Source organism: Protopterus annectens, chromosome 2.part0 (genome assembly GCF_019279795.1).
Source record: "Protopterus annectens isolate FY-2018-M chromosome 2.part0, PAN1.0, whole genome shotgun sequence".
Classification (NCBI taxonomy): Eukaryota; Metazoa; Chordata; order Ceratodontiformes; family Protopteridae; genus Protopterus; species Protopterus annectens.
Window position 1 is genome coordinate 1,692,985,708 of NC_056728.1, and position 22,064 is coordinate 1,693,007,771.

At 41.9% G+C, this 22,064-nt stretch overlaps 1 protein-coding gene across 1 annotated transcript in view; it reads right to left on the reverse strand.

Annotated features, from left to right (window-relative positions):
* Positions 1-22,064, reverse strand: part of JADE1 (jade family PHD finger 1) — a gene marked incomplete in the record, with an annotated part of 774,739 nt that overhangs the window by 564,025 nt on the left and 188,650 nt on the right. The window contains 1 exon segment of the mRNA XM_044060432.1: positions 20,959-21,149. Coding sequence (XP_043916367.1) covers positions 20,959-21,149 — 191 coding nt within the window.

The window sequence follows — 22,064 nt, forward strand, 5'->3', positions numbered from 1 at the left end:
TTGCTATATCCAAAGAACAGAGCTTCCAGTTTCTCTTTTTGTATCATGTTTTATTCAGTCTCTTCCTAAATATCCTTAGCTGCCATAACAGAATCCTTTTTAATCCATATTAAGTACTTAATTTTAAGATGCCCCCATAAATATGGATATTGCTGGACTTATTTGTTTGTGGGGTAGGTTGTTTACAGCCATAGTGTGAAGTGTTGAAAGGGAGCGTTATTCAACTGAATTTTGCATCTGTTCTCCTTTTCGCTTTCTACTTGTTGTGGTTTGGTTTTTGCTTTTGAAGTTGTTTGTTTACAGCCATTGCCTTCGTTTTACTTTTATGAAATTTTGTATTCTGAAAAGATTTGAAACAGTCTCAGAATATCTCAACAATGAAATGTCCTTTTCTGCTTTTATCAAGTATAAAGCAATATAATTTGCAAATAAAGTCAATTTTTCTTGACTGCCATACCAATTTTATCCTTGAATTTTAAGTCCCTTATTTTCTTTGCCAGTGGTTCTAAATATAATGCACATAACAAAATGTGAAAGAGGACACCCCCTGCCTGGTTCCCCTACTCAAACAGAATTTATCAGAGAGGACCCCCCCTTTAATTTTCACCTAGGATCCTTCATATACCCTTCCTAATCAACCTTAGAATGTTATCAAGAAATGCAAATGCTTCCATTGCCCTACATATAAAATCCTAGTTTACTCTGTCAAATGCTTTCTCTGCATCAAGCTCCACCAACAACAGTGGTATTTTATAACATTCTGCTTTCCTCATCATTGTTAATGTTGCCAAATGTTTGCCTCCCTTCCGCAAAACGATACTGATACATATCTATTAATTTTGACATCACTTTTGCCATTCATTTAGCTATTGTAGATAAACATTTTATAATCATGGTTTAGAATCAAAATGGGCCTACATGAAGCTGGATCTGATGGGTCTTTACCATCTTTTAGGTACTGCTTTCTTCAAGTTGTTTGTGCTTCTCCTTCTAAAATATTGTTAAACTCTCCCAGATCTTTATCATTTTCTTCCCTCCTAGCTTCCATCTATTCCTGGAGACTTTCTTGTAGATTGGTTATACATCACCATTTTTATCTCATCTCCTATCCTAACCATTAGTAATCAAACCTCATCTACCTCTATCAAAAAATTAAATATGCCAAGGTTAAACATTTCCATTTGTACTTTTCATTGATTTCCACATTTCTCTGCTTTATGTAGACTTTCAGAACATCTCTGAATTTCTTCTGATACTTCTACAGAAACGCTGGTTATTTTTTTTGTTATAGGGTCCCCAAGCTATGCAACAACACTTTCTACTTTCTGTTGCCTAAGTCATTGTGCTACATTTTTCTGCTCTGGAGTCATCATAAAAACAGTTGCATAACAGCACTCATGCATACTACTGAGGTAGCCCCTTATATTTTCTTTACCACTCTGCAATTACACCTCTTCTTGTTCTGTTAGATTCCCCCTATTCAGCAATACTTTGACCCTTGTCAGTCTCTCTACATAATTCTTGTTACTTCTTGACCACATCTTTTTCTTTTATTTCCACCCTATTTTTTAAACATCACTTTAATTTTATCCCACTCCCTAGCTATATTTTCAGAAGAAATTTCTATCATCTCTTCTAATAACTCCCACATAATTTCCACTACCAATTCCTTAAATTCCTCTCTTTTTTAACAGATAGGTGGGGAAGCACACAGCATTTTTATTTCAGTTTTTACTGGCATGTGATTTGAAACGGTTATTGGATGCATATCAAAATTTTCAATTAAATGCATATATTCCTGTGAAACATACTTTGCCTTTCAGGTTCTCTGAATTTCTTTTTTGCTGGCATCCAGGCAATGCAACTGTTAGCCAGTTACTGAAATTTACCCATAAAGACAAATTCATTGGCTCTCTTTTCTGAGTTTCTGTTTTCACACTGGGAGAGACGAAAGTAAGCGGTTGCTTAGTGTGAAACCATCCTAAAAGTCCCCATAGATAGTGGAGATAGTTGAGAGCATTTATAAATGCCATAATCTCCAAAGACCCTGCACATTTATCCCCACAGACACTGCCACCCATGCAAAGTATGACGTGTCTGTTGTTACAGACTGTGCTGGAGCTAGAGGGGAAAATGGGACACCTGGATTATGAAAAATCTTGCCTCTCCATGGAAAAAATCTCCCTTTTAACAAACCCCAAAAACTGGAATCTGAAATGTCAGGGGAAAGTCATGTTCAGACCATAATGTCTTTAGGTACCATTGGACTTTTCTCATGTTGAGTCTTGCTACAGGAATCATGAGAATCATAGAAGCCATGAGGCACAGTATCCTGAAAAATGTCCGGAGTGTAACAGTAGTCTAATTGGAACAACTCAGGAATAGATCTAGATACACATCTACTTTTTTCCTGTTGAAGAAAAACTCTTGGAACTGAGGTAAGTAGGAGGCTCCATAGAGTAACAATCCTGTACAGAAAAGTCAAACAGGACTACAGTATGTTCTCCTGGAACCCCAGACTGTGTAGGAGTATCCCTCATTCAAGACACAGATTTGTGATACTTTAAAAGGATTCTACAAAGATAAACAAGTTATGTACGTAAAGGAAAATGTGAATACTTTGCAGTCTTCAGCAGGCTATCAACTGATGGTCTGGAATGTGAAAAAGGTGCACGCTGTTTGGACTTTTTTTTTTTTTTTTGTTTTAGTTTTAATTAAAAAAAATGTATTTTGGACAGGATTTTCCAATCAGACTCTCTTGGCAGTATAAAAAAGGAACTGGCCACATTTACTACCATCTGATTCATAGTATAGTAAGTCTACAACAATTTTAGTTGAGAAATACAAAAAAAGTACATAAAGAAAATCCCCTTAACATGATCTTTAAGGGGCCACTGGAAACTGCTGAGCATAGCAGTTTCTCGGGTAGTAAGTTCTTCAGCTTTAGGACCTGAAATGCAAAAGAAGAAGTCCAGAATGACTCAAGCCAAACCTTAAAACTACACCAGCAGCAGCATCCTCTAAGAGGCAGCGAAGGACATGAGTAAGACTGTCATCAGCAAATTTTTTGTTACATACAAATGCATATCTGATCAATGCTACAGCAGTAAAACAGTATCTGCACCATCATGCACACACACGTTAAAGCATGTCTTGATACCTGGGACAGGGCAGAAAAGTACAGTTGTGTACACTTACCATAAATGTAGATGTCAGAGTGTATTCACTATTGCAGTCATCACATTTGGGTTATCTGCCTGCAGGTAGCCCTCAGCCGCCTGAATACCAGAGTCTTCGGATTTCTGCGTTGGATGCTGTTGCTTCTTCCATGACATCAGGTTGTCAGGTGTATAAAACATCCAGCCAACGCCATTACTTCAGTTTTTCTTGCCCAGATGTCCGGTGCCCCCACAATAGGAAGCAATTATATGGTATGGTACACCCCCAGCAAAAAGCAAATACACATGCTATAATATATGCCAAACAAGAAAGAAAGGTAGATCCAAGAGAAGTCAGGGGGCTGGAGGGAGGGTAACCAGGACTGTAACAGTGAATACACCCTAACATCTACATTTATGTAAGTGTACACAACTGTACTATGTTCTTCATGTTTCACTGTTGCAGTCTTCACATTTGAGTTGATTCCCAAAGCTATGGAAGGGTAGAGGTAGTTAAAGAGCATTAGGGCCAGCAATTAGGCCCTATAACTGCTGTGGCAAATCCAGCTCTGGATTTAGAAAAGATAGGCAGGTGGTAATGCTTGGTGAAGTTATGTACAGAGCTCCAGGTAGCAGGTTCCAGGATATCCCTGGTAGGGACTCCTCTGAGAAATGCCGTAGAGGTAGATGCAGCCCTGGTGGAATGTGATCGTATCCCCTGTAGGACAGGCTTTCCATAGTGCTTGTAGCAGAAATTAATGCAATGGGCTATCCCATTTGAAAATGGTTTGCTTTGAAATGGCCTTCCCCACTGCCCCTGCAGCAAAGCTAACTAGCAGCTGGTCAAATTTTCTGAGAGGCTTAGTCCTGTCCAAATAGAGTCTAAGTTGTTTGTGCACGTCCAAAGAATGCAGTATCCGTTCCCCTTTATTTTGAGAATTAGGGAAAAAAAGCAGGCAAATGAATGGACTGGTTTAGGGCCACACTAGACACCACCTTTGGCATAAAGGATGGATTAGTCTTGAAGGATACGCTGCCTGCATGGAAGATGAAGGGTTCCACTGCCATGACAGCTGTAATTCAGACACTCTTCTTGCTAAAGTGATGGCTAGAAGTAAGGCTGTTTCCCAAGAAAGGAATTTCAACTCTGCTGTAGCAGCTGGTTCAGGGGGGGGTGAGCTTTTCCAAATAGAAGTAAAGGGCCCAGGCTGGAGCAGTTGCTCTCCTGGGGGGAGTCTTAAAATTTTGGACCCTCTAAGGAATTGTTTTAGCATGGGGTGAGAGAAGAGGGGTAGCTCAGTATTATAATGTGCTGAACTGGCAGAGGCATGAATCTTAATTGACGAGAAGGATAGGCCCTTATGGAGCATTTCTGTTAAATAATCTAGGATATGAGGCAAGCTGGGCACCGTTGTACCCATCTCTCCTGAGTCTGGCTCCAGGAACAGTATCTTTTCCACTTTACAGAATAGGATTTTCTAGTACTAGGCCTCCTTGCCTCAAGAATGACATCCAGCACCTGCTTACTGAGGGTTGCAAGAGGAGAGCTCATGGAATTAGCCAGGCTGCAAGGTTCAGGGTTTGAAGCGGAGGGTGCAGAATCTGGCCCGCCTGCTGGGACAGCAGGGAAGGGGTTTGAGGCAGGTGCCATGGTTGTAGCTGTGTCAGACTGCGCAAAAGGGGGTACCAGTGCTGGCATGGCCAGTCTGATGCAATCAGTATCGTCCTTGGCTTGTCCTGTTTGATCTTTAGTAGAACCTTCGACAGGAGAGGCAGAGGGGGAAAGGCATAAACTGAGAGGCTTTCCCGGGTAAAGGAGAGGGCATCCACTTTCCAAGCTCAACTGTGGGGAGTTCTGGTGCAGAATTTGTTCAACTGGTAGTTCTGAGGGGAGGCAAACAGGTCTACCTCTGGAGTCCACCATTTGTTCCTCAAGAGCTTGAATATTTTGGAGTCTAGTTTCAATTCGTGTGGGTCCATGAAATTTCTGCTTAAGTCATCTGCCCGGCATGAATAGAGCTTGTAGGTGCACTTGGTAGCTAAAGGCTGTGTTCCACAGCGCCATGGCTAGTCTGCAGAGAGGGTAGGAGTGGGTTCCCCCTGCTTGTTTTTGTACCACAACATTGGTGTTGTCTGTCTACCAATAGTTGTCCTGGAAGAATAAGGTCTTTGAAGGCTGTCAGAGCATTCTGTACAGCTAGCATTTCTTTAGCTTGATATGCAGGTGCATCTGTTTTGGGTTCCATTTGCCCTGAATGCACTGCCGTGCCATGTGAGGCCCACATGCACAGTCTGATGCGTCTGTTGTTGGGGTTTGGGTGGCAGGGGGTAGAGTGAAAGGGAGTCCCTTGTTGTGGTAGCAGGCCTCTGCCCACCAAAGGAACTCTGTTCTTAGACAAGGAATGATAGGAATCATTGTTTCCAGGTCCTGAGAATGTTGATACTATTGGAGTTTCCTCATATGCAGTCTTGCATATGGACTTAGCAGATGTAAGAGGCCATGAACCCCAGACCTTGCAGTATTTTCCTTGCAGATAGCTGGGTTTTTGTGGCCAATAGTTTGAAGTAGGTTGTCAAATAAACTTGCTTCTCCGGAGTGAGGAATGCCATCTGGGAAGTTGTGTTCAAGCTTTCTCCCAGGAATACAATCTGTTGGCAGGGTACTAGGTGTGATTTCTTTCCATTGATGGTGTATCCCAGTGAGGTTAGAAATTTCTTCACAAATGCCAGGTGTTGTAATAGCAAGTCCTGGCTTTCTGTCTGACTTAGACAATCGTCCCAAGTATGGGTAAATCTGAATATTTCTCTGCCTGCAAAATGCAATGGCAGGAGCTAGACACTTTGTGAACACCCTGGGCGCAGTAGATAAGCCAAAGGGAAGTGCAGAGAACTGAAAATGCATGGAGCCCACCCTGAAACGTAGGTATTGACTGCAGGATTCTCTTATTGGGATGTGCAGGTAAGCTTCCTTTAAGTCTAGGGTTGCCAGCCAGGCATCCTTGGCTAGCATAGGAAAAAGCTTTTGAAGAGTTAGCATTTTGAATTTCGGAACCACCAAAAAGGTGTTGAGAATAGACAGGTCCAGGATAGGACGCCGGGAGTTTTCTTTTCTGGGTACCAGGAAAAGTCTTGAATAAAAACCTTGTCCCCTTTGTTCTGCTGGGACAGGTTGAATAGTCCTGATACTGAGGAGAGAGAGAACCTGCTGTTGGGCTTCCGCCCACTGATTTGGGGGGAGGTCTGGCCAATCACTTGGGGTTGGTAGTGTGTGGAATTGGAATCTGTATCCTCGGGGAAACTATGTTCAAACCCCATTTGTCCTGGATTCCCAGTTTTTTGCATGCAGGGCAAGCTTTCCTCCTACGGGAGCAAGTAGTTGAGCAGGGCTTGGAAGGATTAAGGTTAAGTCATTGTGCCATTTTTCTGTAGAGGGGGTGGCTAAATACTCCATGCTTTGGAAGTGGGAGACCCCCACTGCTTAGATCTGTGCGTAGCCTGAGACTGAAGTCTTGGTGGTCTGCTGTTCCTGGGTATGGACTGAGAAGGCCTGGAAGGGACTGGAAAGGACCAGTTCTTTGAAGGCCAATGCCTACTGAATCTGGGAGGCTGTACTTGTAAGAAATCTTTAACAGTTTGCATAGATTTAGCTTTTTCCTCCATCCTCTTGAGGACTTCTTCTGCTCTGTTGCTAAAAAGGCGGTATTGGTTTAAGGGTGCATCCAGTAATTTAGCTTTAACATGATCTGGCAAGTTTTGTTCCTTAAGCCAAGCATGCCTTCTAAGTACAGACCCAGTGACAGCAGCCCTGCAAGATGCTTCTAAAGCATAGAAACCACATTGCAAAGTATGTTTACCAACTTGTTCAGCAGAATGCATTAAATCCTGCAACTCTGTGTTCAGCACAGTTTGGAATCAACATAATTTTCTGTTTAAGTAGTCCCATAATATGCTGCTGATCCGAAACTGGCAATTTAAAGCCCTAATGTTCAAAGTAGCAGAAGTGTATACCTTCTTACCCCATCTGTCTAAGGCTCTAGAGTCCCTATCAGAAGGGGTAGGATTTTTGGTAGTAGTAGCCTTAATGCCTTATGGTCCCTGGGAAATGGTCTCTGGATCTGCAGTAGGATTCTTGAAGAGGAACTTGTGAGAGTCAGGTACTCAGTCGTACCCGTCAGGTTTCCTGGGAGCTGGAGGCAAAGTGTCTGGGGTAAGGCTAGATTCAAAGAAAACATCATCTACAATAGCCAGAACAGGAGGGATAGCTAGAGGCCTGTGTTGATGAAGGAGTAAAAATTTCCTAAGTCTCTTTTTGGACTCTGAATACTCCTGGCTTTCCCAGCGGAAATGCTCCCTAAGGGTATGCAAGGTTTCACCAAAAGAAAAATCTTCTGGAGGGGAAGCAGAGGGAATGGAATCCTCTGCATCAAAATCCTCATAAGTAGATAAGGGCAAATCTTGGTAATCAGAAGGAGCAGAGATATTGGATTCCTGATCAGAAGAATCAGAAAGAAAATCAATTCTAGGTCTCACAGGGGGAAGGCTGGCTCCCCCTAATTAAGGTAATAAGGTCTTCAGTCATTCTAAGCATTTATTGTTGAGGCATATGGGCCCGAGTATACAGTTCGGTCGTCTGTTTTCTAGGTGTAGTGCGAGTTTTAGGCCTGATGAATTTGTTACTTCTAGCTGGAAACAAAGCAGTCGGTTTAATATGAAAGTCTGTAGGCCTAAATACACCGTCAGAATCCGGTGCCTGCACAGCGGCTCCGGACCCATCCAAGGTAGAGACATCCGCAGGTCCCACAGTCGAAGAAGCATCTCGTGGCATACCAGACTTCGAATGGGTCTCAGTAGAGGCCTGCGAATCTGTAGTAGCGGGTATCAGGGGCTGCGAAAGCGCTTCACTGAGTACCAGCGACTAGCCTAACGGAAGCATCGTCGGCAGTTTTGGACCTATGCGGTGTGTCTGTCTTTATCCTTATGTTTTTATCGGTAGTCGGATGGCTTAATGAAGCCATTTCATAGTACGAAGATCGAGAAGAAAAGTATTTAGCTACAAAAATAGCCCGACAACGAATAGTTCAGGCTTTGAACAAAGCACAAAACCGACAGCGAGAGGCGTCGTGGTCTGGGCCTAAACAGGTGACGCAGTAAAAATTAAAATCCCTGAGGTATTTGCCTTCCACAGGCAAGACAATTGTTAATTTTTTCTGACATCGGTTAGAGCAAGAAAAAAGGATCCTCAAAGGGGTACTTATCTTTTTTGAAGACTTCGGGTCTGAAACTCAAACTAAAATTTCAGGAGTCGGCCGACCAGCACGTGCGAACTGCTTCTGCTTCGGGCACCGTACAGCAAGAAAGACTGATGTAATGGCGTCGGCTGCGTGTTTTATACCCCTGATGACCTGATGTCATGGAAGAAGCGACAGCATCCGACACAGAAATCCAAAGACTCTGGCATTCAGGCTGGCTGAGGGCTACGTGCAGGCAGAGGACCCAAATGTGATGACTACAACAGTGAAACACGAAGAACATTAGTATGGATTCAAAAAAGAGCTTTGTTCTGTAGAGAGAATAGAAGCCAATTCCCTCCGATTGTCCCACATGACAAAGAATAAACTTATATATTTATATATACACACACACACACACACACACACACACACACACACACACACACACACACACACCTTGTAATTAAGAATTCTAAAGACTAAAGTGGAAAAAGAAAACATTTTCTTACCTCTATGTGGTCTAACATCTTAGGTTCATAGGCTGGTACTAGGCCAACAGCCCTAGGGCCTATACAAGCCTAGCCATAACAATTCCCTGGATATTTCTTCCCACAATATTTACTTCCCTGGACCCCTGTTGTCTAGCAGGGCGACTGACGTGATCCCAGAGGTGAATTTCCTATCTCCCATCCAATTGTCAAGGTTCCTTTTGAAGAGGGCCAAGGAGGCGCTCTGCTTGACATGTATGGGCAGTCTATTCCAGAGTATGGGGAGTCTCTGTGTCAGGAACCTATCCCTCCAGCACATGTTTTGTTCATTGTGATGACAAGATTTAGATCCCTGGAGAGTGTGGCTCTGAGGGATTGGGATTTCTGTAAGTGGAGCATGTCTAACAGCTCAGGGTGCGACACGGCTTTGTATGTTAAGCAGAGATCACCTCTGAGTAGACGATATGCCACAGAGTATAGCTGGAGTTTTTTTTAAATGGTCAGCATAGGGCATCTGTTTTAGGCCTGTGATTCTTTTAGTGAGGTATTTCTGTGGCCTTTCCAGCGTGGCCTTTCCAGCTTTTGCAGATGTCTTGTGAGGTACATACCAAACGGAGCACTGTACTCTATAATGAGTCTAATGAGGGATGAGTATAGTGGGACAATGACCTCCTTTTTTCTGGATGAAAAGCCCTTAGTGATGTGGTGTGCCACATGGAAGGCTTTCCTGACTGTTGTGGTGATGTGGTTATCGAAGGGGAGATCACTGTCCACCTGTGTCCCTAAGTTTCTCACACTTTTGATGTTTAGTATGCTGCCACCTATGTGGTAATTCATGGGTACATGGTTTTTCCCAAAGGGGATAACTATACATTTCTTGGCATTAAGCTTGAGCCAATGGCTCTGGCACCAAGCATCTGTTTCTGTAAGGCCCTTTTGTAGAATAGCCACATCATTTGGAGATTTAATAATGGCTCCCAGTTTGCAGTCATCTGCGAACTTTGTTAGCCAGAGTCTCTTAGTGTTGGTCTGTACTTCAGAGAAGTAGATGCTAAACAAGAGCAGTCCCAGGACTGAAACCTGAGGTACTCCACTTGTCACATGTCTGAAGCTGGATTTGGAGTCTGCTACTTTTACAGTCTGGGTTCTGTCAGTAAGCCAGTTGGCAACCCATCGAGTGACGTAGGGATTTATGCCCAGCTCAGTAAGTTTATCTATGATTCCAGAGTGGGGGATGGTGTCAAAGGCCTTGGCGAGGACCAGATAGTCCGTGTGGACCTCCTTACCCTCGTCAACAGCTCTGGAGACTGATTCGAAGAAGTCAATCAGGTTCAGGAGACGAGATCAGCCCTTCACGAACCCAAACTGGGTGGGGTCCAGTGTTTGAAGGTTGCCAATGTCTTTGTTTACAAGTTCCATGATAATGTGTTCCATACCCTTTGCAGATCAGGCTCGTCAGACAGATGGGACAGTAATTCCCGGGATCCAAGGTGGATCCCCCTTTGTGGAGTGGGATAACTGTAGCTGTGCGCCACTCAGTGGGCACGAAGCCTGAGGTGAGGAGAATGGTTCGTGCTCAGGACCAGCCCACTGCTAGCATGAGATGCAGTGGAAACTGCTGCTGGCTCTGATCCAAGGTGAGAAAAAATTATTAGTTTGAGGTACCTTATTAAATTAACTACTTTTTTAGGAAGTAAGGACTGGGTATCAGGATGATTTCAGGCAGCATTCTACACATCCTCTAGGGCTGGTAGTATCTGAGGGATGGGAGAGGAATGAGACATGCCCATTTCTGACATCTCCTCATTTCAGGGGGAGCATCTACCTGCTCCCATAAAAATACCTCCTTTAACCTGGCTATGGTCTGATTAAAAGATAAATTCCTCTATAGGAAGATAAGAATTAATATTTTCCTCATAATCAGAGAAATATACTTCAGAAACTGCAAGAAAAGAAGCCCTATCTTTGTCAAAAGTCAGAATCATCACACCCAGTTTACTCAGGAATTATTTTACAGGGGATGTCCACCTGTAATGGCTTCTGCATACCAAGATTCATTGCCTGTAATGCCTGCCTTGCCAAGGTAACAAATTTATCTTAACTAAAATTATTTAGATGCACAATGTTTAATCTCTCTCTTTTTTTTTTTTTTTTTTTAATTAACAGGAGTTTCTGTGGAAGAAGAATGACTTAAAGAAGGGATGTCTACCCAATTCAATAGTTCAATGGTCGTTTGCCCCAGTTACCCTAAGAAAGATCTCCCAGAGTGTCTCCCAGACTTGGAGAAGATTGTTTTCACATGCCCATTTCAGACTCTGGAACAGCTGAAGAGGACATGGCAAACTCCTAGTTCACGATGGCTGAAAGGGCTACAACAGAGGAAGCTGGAGAGGTATGTGAGAGGTCTAAGGAACAATCAGTGGGCACTGCAAATTCATCTACTGTCAGGTGAGGCGCAAACTGAGTTTTCAACAATGGCAAGGTCTCCCTGGTAAATAATTTTTTTTCCTAAGTAGAGAGGGAGATGAACCAGCAGGACTGGGGTATATATCCATGCCACAGACAAGGAAGACGTGCCAAACGCATATGCATTGCTGGAGCAACTCGGTCAGAAGTTAAGTTGTCACCTGTGTTCATAAGCAGCACGCTTAGATACTTAACACTGTTCCCATTCTCTTCACAAGGAAAAAAATGAACAAGCAGTACATAAATTCACTGTCAGTACTCCATTCAAATACTTAGAAACACTGACAAAAAACAACATGTCAGGAAGGTTGTCATGAAGTGAGCATAAGCACTTCATTAATGCACACATTACTACCTACCCCTGCACACATTACTACCTACTCCTGCCAACGCTTTTTGTCAAAAAGATCAAGTTTACACAAGCAGTATGTAACTTCTCACACAAATAACCCAAATTAATTTAAAAGAGCACTAATATCTAAAAATTGCAGTTCCTGAAAGGAACCTTCCGATATTGTTAACAAAAAATACCAGGCATCTTAATGGGGAAATACCTTTCAGTCAGAAAACAAAATATTTATTAATTTTCTTAAAAGGGCAACAACGTCTGTGTGGAGAGTTCCCCAATGGAGACTTATCTGCCAGAAATGAAGCTCTAGGCTGTCTGCTGTTCCTGTGATGCCCCAGAGATGCTTCCCCTCGAGACAACAAGTACTGAAGATTGCTTCACTCTGACTGCTGATTTCCCTCCTTGTGACTAGATAATCAACAGTCAGGCTGATGGTGTAGGACACAGCCAGAAGAGCTTTTTGAAGCTGGTCAATTACAGTTTCCTAAGTAGGGAAACAACCCATATAGTTATATATTACACTAGCTGCCCTTATGGACCATTTAAGCCTAGCCAATTTCTCTTCCAAAGGTGAGAATCAAACCCTGTACCTTCTGTCTATAAAGTAAGCACCTTAATCATTATACCTTCCCCTAACCCAGCCTACAGGATATTGCAGTAGTGGGAATGTTGAACATCGGAGCTGATGTATTATGCACTGAGGACCAAACACCCAAAAGGGAGCCAAACAGGCAGTAACGGTATTGCAATCAGCTCAAAGACCTCCTGCTCAAACTCTTGGCTCAGAGACACATTCAGCTCTGTACGTTTCTGAGTCAAGTTTGTCAGACATATGGACAGTGTTGAGTGATGGGGAATCATTTGTACCAACAAGGGGTGATTTGGGACATATTTCAGCTCAGATTACATGCACAGAAAAGGTGCCGGAGAAGGAGCAATAGTAACCCTATCTGCCCTAGATGCAGAGGGGGATGGGATGACACCCATGACTATCTCTGCCTTGATGAATGGCCTCATAATTCGATCCCAGACAGTGTCCACTTCATTGTTGGTAGACCAAAAGGAGCAAAATGTGGGAGGCCTCAAGCCCAGGAACCTAAACAGCTCCTTCTTGGAGATTCTGCTGCTTGCAGAGGTGTCCTTGAGGGGAGACTTGTCCAGGATAACAACAGTCTTGGTGTCAACAGCCTAATCCAATTAGCTTGGAGCCAAAGATGCAGTTGAAGGAAATGGCTTGGTAATTTTTGGAGTAGGGAGAGGAAGACTGTTTGAGGTACATCTTGCCCTCTTCCCTTTCTCTGGCTTTTTCTTTGTTTTTGCCTCTCTCTCTCTGTCTTCCTGTTTGGGAAGACACTTCTTTGGTACAGACTTCTGCTAGGACAAGGAGAATGCTTTTCAAAACTGGTTTGTTTTCCTTCTCTAAAAGGGATCAGAGTTCCAAAAAACATACAAATCTCTCATCTCTTAATGAACATGCAAGTGCTCTGGTCACAGGCACACTACACAAAGCTTGTGCGTGTCCTGGGGTGGGATTTTGTGCCCGCACTTTGTGCACTTGCAAAATCCCAAAGCTTTCCCCATGACTGGTAAAAATTACACAATTTTAAGCAAATATGTAAATGATTAAGGAGGAAGAAAAGTACAGATTTAAGTAAATCTACCATAACAATAGATGCTCTCTAATGGGTCAATGCTGCAGTCTCCTACGCTATTTTTGCCCTACCCTCTTGAGACTGGCCAGCCTTCAAAGATTTTTGGGTGCTGCTAATGTGCTCTGTCTGGAGCTTGAGAGGAGTTCCATAAAAAGAGTACAAATCTCTTCAGAGATTTTTTTTGCTTAGAATATAGGGAGGTAAAAGCCTTGAAATAATAATGGTAGCAAACCAAACCAACAGTAAAGTATATACACACCTTCCACACCCTGGCAAAATAAAAAGGAAAACACATGGAGAATAAAGGGGAATGGATGGAGGGGTGGCTACTGCAACAGTGATATTAGAACATCTACTGTTATGGTAAGTTTACTTACCCAACTGCACTGTATTCAACATATAAATCACTGTTGCAGTAGCCTAAGATATCTGGGTAGACTATCACAGCTTATAAACTAAAAAGGGAGGAGGTCAATAAACTAAGACTATAGAAGCACATGGTGAAAGGCCCTAGCAAAGCCTATTCTGGACCTGGAGAAGGAATCCAGTTTGTAGTGGTTTGCAAAGGGATGTATGGTGAACCAAGATGTTGCTCTAGAATACTTAAAAGACCAGTCCTTTCCAGAAAACCATCAAAGAAGCCAAAGCCCTTATAGAAGGGGCCCTAACACTGCTTGGAAGTGGCATATTATGGTGAATATAACAAAAGGCAACAGGCAGAGGCAACCATCTGGAAATAATCTGCTTTGACACTGCTTGCCCTTTCCTCTCATCTTTATAGGAGGCCAACACCTTATCAGCTTCCCTGAAGTCTTGAGTTTTGTCTAGACAGACTAGACTAAACAATATCCTTATGAAAAATGAGGCAGGGTTTCACTTGTAATTCAGATACTCCCCTAGAAGATGCCAGGACAATTAGTACTGCTGTTTTCCATGTCAAGAACTTCAGTTTAGCTTGAGGAGTTTGTACTAAAGGGAGAAAGAGTAAGCTTTTCATGCACAAAGTTAGGATCCCTAGGAGGAGCCACCGGTTTCCTAGGCAAACACATACACAGCAGCCCTGCAAAAAACTGTTTAACCTGAAAATGCTTAGAAAAGGGGAGGATCTAAAAGACAAGCAGAAATGGCTGATAAATGAACTTGCGAGGAGGAATAAGAAAGGCCAAAGGACAGCAACACAACAAAATAATAAAGAACCAGCAACAGCTAGGCCTGAAGAGAGTCCTGGTTCTTGGACTGGCACCAGTAGAAGATAGTTTCCATTTGCACAGATGTATGCATGTGTACATACACACACAAAATATATATACACACACATATACATACATATATAATTTTCTTCTACATATACATAATGTTCTAATAGAGTGCCTAAAGGTTATCAAAAGTCCATTACCAAGGCAGTGAGTTGAATTTTCAACTTAGGGTATATCAAGCAACCCTGACTTGTGAGAGGAAGTCCAATTTGTGTGGAAGCCTGTGGTAACTGCCCTTGGCCAGACTGAAAGGAAGGGAAAACCACTGTTGCCTGGGCAAAAAGGGAGTCGCACCACAATTTTTGGAGAGTCCTTCTAGATCTTTTCGAAGAACCCCAAATATGTGGAAAAGCATATAAGAACATTCTTGTCCATGGGAATGTGAAAAAAATCTGTCTTCATGGCCTGTTAACAAGGAGTCCTAGAACAGAAGCTGTTTGCTATATTTCCACAGTTGGATCAATTCTTGGAAGACCACAGGGTGAAAATTTTATATATATGGGGTGGGGGGTTGTCTTGGTCCTGGTGAGCTTGCCTACAAAGTTTGTTCTGACAGAATGTATAAAGCTTAAAGAGTCTAGCTGAACTGAGTAGTTATCACAGCAAGTTTGCAGAGGGCAAGATCTGGAACCCCCTTGTTAGTTTATGTACCATATCATTGAGGTGCTGTCTGCATAAATTGCAACAGATCTTGGGTACCAGAGATGATTTAAAGCTTTCCAAGCATGATCACTGCCAATATCTCTGTGGTATTAAAGTGTTACTATCTGTCTTGAGTATTCCACAGATCATACACTTTACTCCTTTGGAAAACCTCCTCCATGCCAGGTCTGATGCATCTGTAACGGCAGACTGTCTGTGTGTCTGTCTCTGTGCATGTCTGTGTGTGCGTCTGTGTGGGGGTGCATCTGTGTGTGCGCGCGCGCCTGTGTGTGTGCATGTGCGTGTGTGTGTGTCTCTGTGTTTGCGTGTGTGTGTGTGTGGGGGGGTGATGGATGTAGACTGCAAAAGAACTATTCTACCCGACACAGAATCTGCCTATCTAAAAATCCCAAAACTGAAATTTGAAAGGACAAACAGTGTAATGCTGAATTCAGATTCATCCAAGGTACAACTGCATTTACATCATGTAAAGCCTGGCAAAGGGAGGCATGAGAATACTCAATGTTATGTACCCCAAAATCCTGAGAAATTCCTAACAGATACACAGGTTTGACTGCAGAAAAATCCGTACTTGAATGACAGGGATCCTTTAAATCTAAATCTAACTTTACCATGAAAGCTACAGGAGCAAAGTACAAAGAACTGAAGGGAATTAGAAAGGAAAGGTTCATCCCAGGTCTCTAGAGTCACACCCTTTTTGGTACCAGAGAAAAGTTAAATAAAGGTCTTTATCCAAGTGACACTGAGACACTGGTTCTATCACTCATTGTGCCAACATCTGCATTATAATTAAAACAATCTGGTTTTGCATGGAAAAGTCCTCACCTAGAGAGATGCAGAGGTGGAATAGCTCGAACAGACGACATAACGGTCTTCCTGAATAGCCAGATAGTTATGCTGATTGGGATAAACTATAGTTACAGGTTAAGTAGGACTTGTGCAACAGTACATATTTGAATTTCACACTGCCTCATTGGCATATGGATTCTGTGCCTGTACAAACCCACACTGGCAGCTTTCCAGAACTCAGAATTCTCACCAGACAGCTTTCCGGAACTCAGAATTCCCACCAGACTCCCTCAGATAGAGGATCAACTAAACCACTCCCATCAGTGGAAGCTTATCCCCTGTCACAGGAAGTCAGCTGTTCAGTCTAAGTACCAAGTAGGAAGAACCAAGTAGTAAGAATTGTCTGAAAACAACCAATCTGCAACCAAAAAACACAAAGACAAATAACTCACGCCAGCCAACAACACAAGGTTGGATACAATCAAACTAAATACAAAGTAAGGGGGATATTTAAGGGTCTGGTGGAATGTGCCTTAACCTTTCCTGGAATAAATTTACCATGGTGGGAGTAATGAAAAACAGCAGCAGAGGACAACAAATGAACAATCACTTGCTTAGAGACAGGTTGTTCCTTCTTAGACCAAGAATTGGAAATAAACAGCTCCTCAGCTTTCCTGAATGGCTGAGTTCTGTCAAGAAAGTACTGAAGCTGCCTGTGTATGAAAGATGGATTAGTGTGTGTGTAAAACAACAGTGTCCTTGTGGAAAATCAGATAAGGTTGGCTCACCATGACAGCCTACAGCTCAGAGACTCGCCTTGCAGATGTCACAGCAATAAACAAAACAGTTTTCCAACTGATGAACTTTAAATCAACCTGAAAGGCAGGTTCAAATGGAGATAAGGACAATTTTTCAAGAACAAAGTTGAGATCCCAAGGGGAAGGAACTTGCTTTCAAGAGGGTCTCAAATGCAACACTCCTTTAATAAACTGTTTAACCACAAGAGATGAGAGGGGGAAGAGGGGGAATCCATAGACAGACAAGCTGAGAAGACCACAAGATGCACCTTGATACCTTCATAAAGATAAGCCATCCCTTCATAAAGATAAGCCATCGCTGAGTATCTCACATAAGTATTTCAAAATCAAAGGGGGAGACACCATACCAGACCCTCTATTATCAGAGTTAGGCGTCACCTAAAAAAAACTCTTCCACTTGTTAATGTAAGATTTTCTAGTTGCAGGTTTTTTTGCCTCCTTCAACATTTGCTACATATTTTCATGAAACAAATGCCTAAAAGGTATCATGATAGAATCATCCAGGCTGTCAGCTGCAATTCCTCTAAAGTGGGGTGGACCAGTCACTCCTAACACTGTGTGAGCAGATTCAGTGTGTGAGGAAAAGTTTGGCAGTTGCTCTTGGCCAATTCTATTAAAAAGAAGAGCCAACTTTGCCTGGGCCAAAAGGGGGTCACCACAATGATCTTTGGTAATTCCTTCCGAATCTTCAGAACTACCTTGGGTATCAGAGGACAGGGTGGAAATGCATAAAAGAACGCCCTTGTCCAAGAGAATGAGAATATGACTGTCTTCCAAGCCTGCCTGCAAGGATGTCTTGAACAGAATTTTCCCAACTCTCTGTTTTGAAAAGACATCTATTTCAGGTGTTCCTCACATCTAGACCAAATTCTGGAAGACCTCGGATATGAGTTTCCACTCATGAGTGTCTGTCCTAGATCTGCTTAGTATGTTTGTCATTATGTTTTGCTCCGACAGGATGTAGAAGGTCTTTCACTTCAGAGAATGCTGTAAGGCCAACTCCCAGACCACCACTGCCAAGAGGCAAAGAGGATATGACCTTGTACTCCTTTATATGATCAGTTATCACATGTCTGTGACGACCAAGGCCTGAATCATTGCTAACATTTCTTTGATGTTTATGTTCATAGGTTCATATGAAAGTACTAGGCTAGCTGTGCTTATGGGACAGTTTAAGCCTAGTCAGTTTCCCTTCCAAATGTGAAATTGAAACCCTGTACCCTGTGTCTGTGAGGTTAAGACCTTAACCATTATACCAACCCCCAACGTACAGATCAGGGAGAGGTGTGTCTAAATCTGCCTGTATAAGTCTGCATATCCTCCTTTAGCCTACGAGGGGTTGTGAGTTGGCATAAATCCAAAGAAGAAACGTTACTCATCAACTTCTGCATGTTCTCACAAAATTAAAGCTAAAAACTTTAGCATAAGGGTTAGATAGTTTAAAATCCTGAATGCCAAGTTACTACAAGAATAAATTTTCTTCCCACAGCTTATTCAATGCTTTCCCATCACTGACAGAGGGAACAGGGTTAGCAGCAGTAATCTGTTCAGCAGAAGCAGTTTTAGATAAAGAGATCACTCCTGGGTCTGCTTTAGGACAAGAAAACAAATACTTATAATTGTGAGGTACTATGTAAAACCTGTCAGACTTGCTAGGGGCAGGTCAGCTAGACACATTGGGAAAAAACATTCTCTAAATCAGGCAACACAAGAAGAATATCAATATCAAGCATGTGTAAACTAAGAACAGGATACATTTTCAGTGCTATAGGAATTTCAGTCTGTTCACACTGAAAAAAACACCCCAGTCCTGTATTAAAATCAGAAAAAGATAAATCTTCAAAAGGGACATCTGAAAGCTTATTTTTCACAGAATCAGAATATTTAAATAAAGAAGAAATTCCTTAAATACAATCATCCCCCTGCAATGATTGTTTTTCTGACTGAAGATCCAAGTCAGAAAGAAATGGAACTCTTCTTTTTCTTGCATGAACAACAAGACAGGGGGAAAAAATTAAAACAAGTTCCTTAGCAAATTCCAGTAAATATTCCTTGTGCATATAGGTTTCTCACTGTGTTCCCTTTTCCTGGGAATATCCCTGGAAAATGACAGACCCATAGAGGGCATGCTAGTCTCTGATACAGGTTTTCCATTCCAGCTAAGTGATGGACCTTCATCTGCTCCTTGTGAGACAGACTATATTGGTTCTCCCTTACACAGCAAGGACATCCCAAACAGCTGCACAGCATGCATTTGGCCCTGGTCTTTGGTGACATATAGAATACTTATACCAAAGGTACAGGGGGCAAAGGTGAATAGTCTGAAGAACAAGAAACCTACACAGCAGAATCATCTATCAGAGGCTGAGGTAAAACAAGGGATGACCTGACACCAAAGACTCCTACATAAGATACTTGCTTTTGCTCTAAGGGGAAGGAAAAACAGCAGAGACTGGTGGATGCTCCACTGGTAAGCCAAGAAAGAGACCCTGAAATTGGATAGTGAAGTCTAGACAAGTTGGCAAAAGGTATGGTAGGAGAGGAGTGGTCGGTTTTGAGGTAAGTAAACCACTGATAGTCTACCAGAAGCACAGTATCCTGCCCCAAAAACAAAAATACTCAAAAGGTGACTAGAATTTTGGTAAAAAAAAAACTTTTTTCACACGAACTTCACATAAGCATTTATTCATCAAGTTCCATAGAAATACAATGACAATACTAAACATTAACTGTCCTAGCTAAACATGATATTTAAGGCTGAAGTAGTCAAGTATTCCTCTGAAAAATACTTTTATTGAAAGGTTTTCTCCCAACTGGTGACTTATCTGCCCAGTCTTGAAGGACTGGTAAGCTGACCAACAGCTCTACAGGGCTCACCAAAGGCATGCTCCTCAGTGGAACAAAAAAACACTCTGAAGTGATTTGTGCTCTCTCTCTCTCAATGGAGCTCCTCTCAAGCTCTAGACAGTAAGAGTGTATAGATGGTGTCCTAAAAGGTTTGAAAGCTGGCCAGTCAAGACAGGACAAAACCCACAAGCCACAACAAAAATTATCTATATGTTGAACATCTGAAGTACCTCAGATAGGACAGAAAAGAAAATACAGAAAATTACGAACATTTCCTGTCAGAAATTTAGCCAACAGTAACAGTAGGCCTAGGTACTTTCCAGAGAGGAGAAGAATACAAATATAACTGTTACAGACACTGAATTATACAAGAATTTACTAAAATATAAAGAAACTGTGATAAATATTTAAAAAATTAATATTAAAAAGACGGCCACTTCTTTTTAATATTATTACTTTTTTGTGAGCATTGGAGGATCACAACTGATGTGGATGGCGACAAACAAGATTTAAGGGACAGTAAAAGTACACCACATTATAGCTGACAGAAAGAGTCATTGTCTACGTAAAAAATGAAAGAAAATACAAATATACCCACATATAAAAAGCAAAAACAATATTAACAGTGTTAACAATATGGAACACAAACAGTATACAGCACTACAGCACAGCAAAACAGTGTAAACTAACAATTGTATTACAATATGGTGATGGAAGATAAGCAAATGCCAAAAGGCAATAATTCAACCACACAATAAACAAGACAGAGAAATGTCACAAGGCTTCCATGCAAGAAGAAAATGATTAAATATCTAAACTAGCTTTTTATAATTACATAAAATACAGAATATGTGAGGTTAGGTAAGCTAAAAAGAGGCTATAAAGGATAAAGAAAAAAAACGCTTATCTACAGAGCTAGAGTTGCGATCTGCACTTGCTGAGTGGAAAAAAGAACTGGGGCAGGGTTGGGGACAGATTGCTATGACAGAGAAGGTGCTCAAGGTCTGTATGCTTGAAGCAGCACTGGAGTTGCCAAATAATCAAATCCACAAAGCAGTACTTATTCCCAACAGATGAAACAGACAAGGTAACATAGTAACCCCATATTTCACAGTTGTACAAAATCATCCACACTGGTCCAACTTTTTAAGAAAACATTACCTCCATTTCAGCGGAAAATAATCCTTACCCATATTTCCAGGTTTTTCACCGACTTGAAATTAATGGCAAAGTAACCTTACCCATTTCCTGTAGTTCTTCATTGACCAATTCTCGCCATGCTACGTCCACATCATCAAGATCGTAACGACAAACACCTTCTGCCAGGGTGCGAATATCTACGTAACCAGGTTCAGGTGGCTGTGAACCAGAAGAAAGGATGTACTTTCTGGGCCGAACAAAAGTGACTCTTTTCTCCTTCTCAGCAATGGCTCTGATAAGGAATAAAATATGCAAAAAACATACAAAAAACCCACAATGTGTTTATTTTGTCATGAATAAAAAGTAACATTAAGATATAAAACTATGCATGTACTGGGAAAGTAACACCGGGCCAGTTATAGAAAGGGTTTATGTTCTTTAGATACAATCTAATCAGCTGTAGATCACTTTTTTGTATTGTGAATGGGGCTTCTGACTGCTGTGACCCACATATCCTCTCACCTGCAAGTTCCCAGAAACAGAGCAAAGTAGCTAGATTTTGTTAATGTCATTTCATACTCTATGGCACATTTTTAAAGATAAACCATCCATCTCCCAAAGAACATCAACAATACATAAATTTGTAACAGGCTTTTTCACAATTAACGGGCTAAACACACAGGAAGAAAAATGGTACTGCTGAGCTCATACTAGAAAATGCAAAGCATGAAAAAGAGAAGCTTTTTAGGCTTAGTGACCACATTAATATTACCATGCTCTTCCTGCTGTATAGGAAACTGTACCACAAAATGCCGTACATTATACATGTAGAAGAAATCTAGCTAATGCTGAGAAAGTACTACTCAGTTAAAAACCCTCACTTTCAATTAATATGTGCTACAATATGAATGCAAGCTAGCCCAACTCCCACTGTTGCAAGCTAGCCTAACTTCCACCGTTTTAATTGATGTCTTTTTCAACCCAGGCAACAGAGGCATAATTTTGTACAAATTTCTACTATACTGCTCCCACCACCGTCTTTGCCTTACTATTTGTCCCTACTGCCACCTACATCAGAGCTACTGGCCTCTATTGCTATGTCATTGAGATGGGCAAATGTCCACTTGCAGCCAGTCAAAATCTTTAACCTTCTGATACTCAGCCATTTTGATTATACCCCCCCAAAGTCTTATTCTGCGTAAGGCAC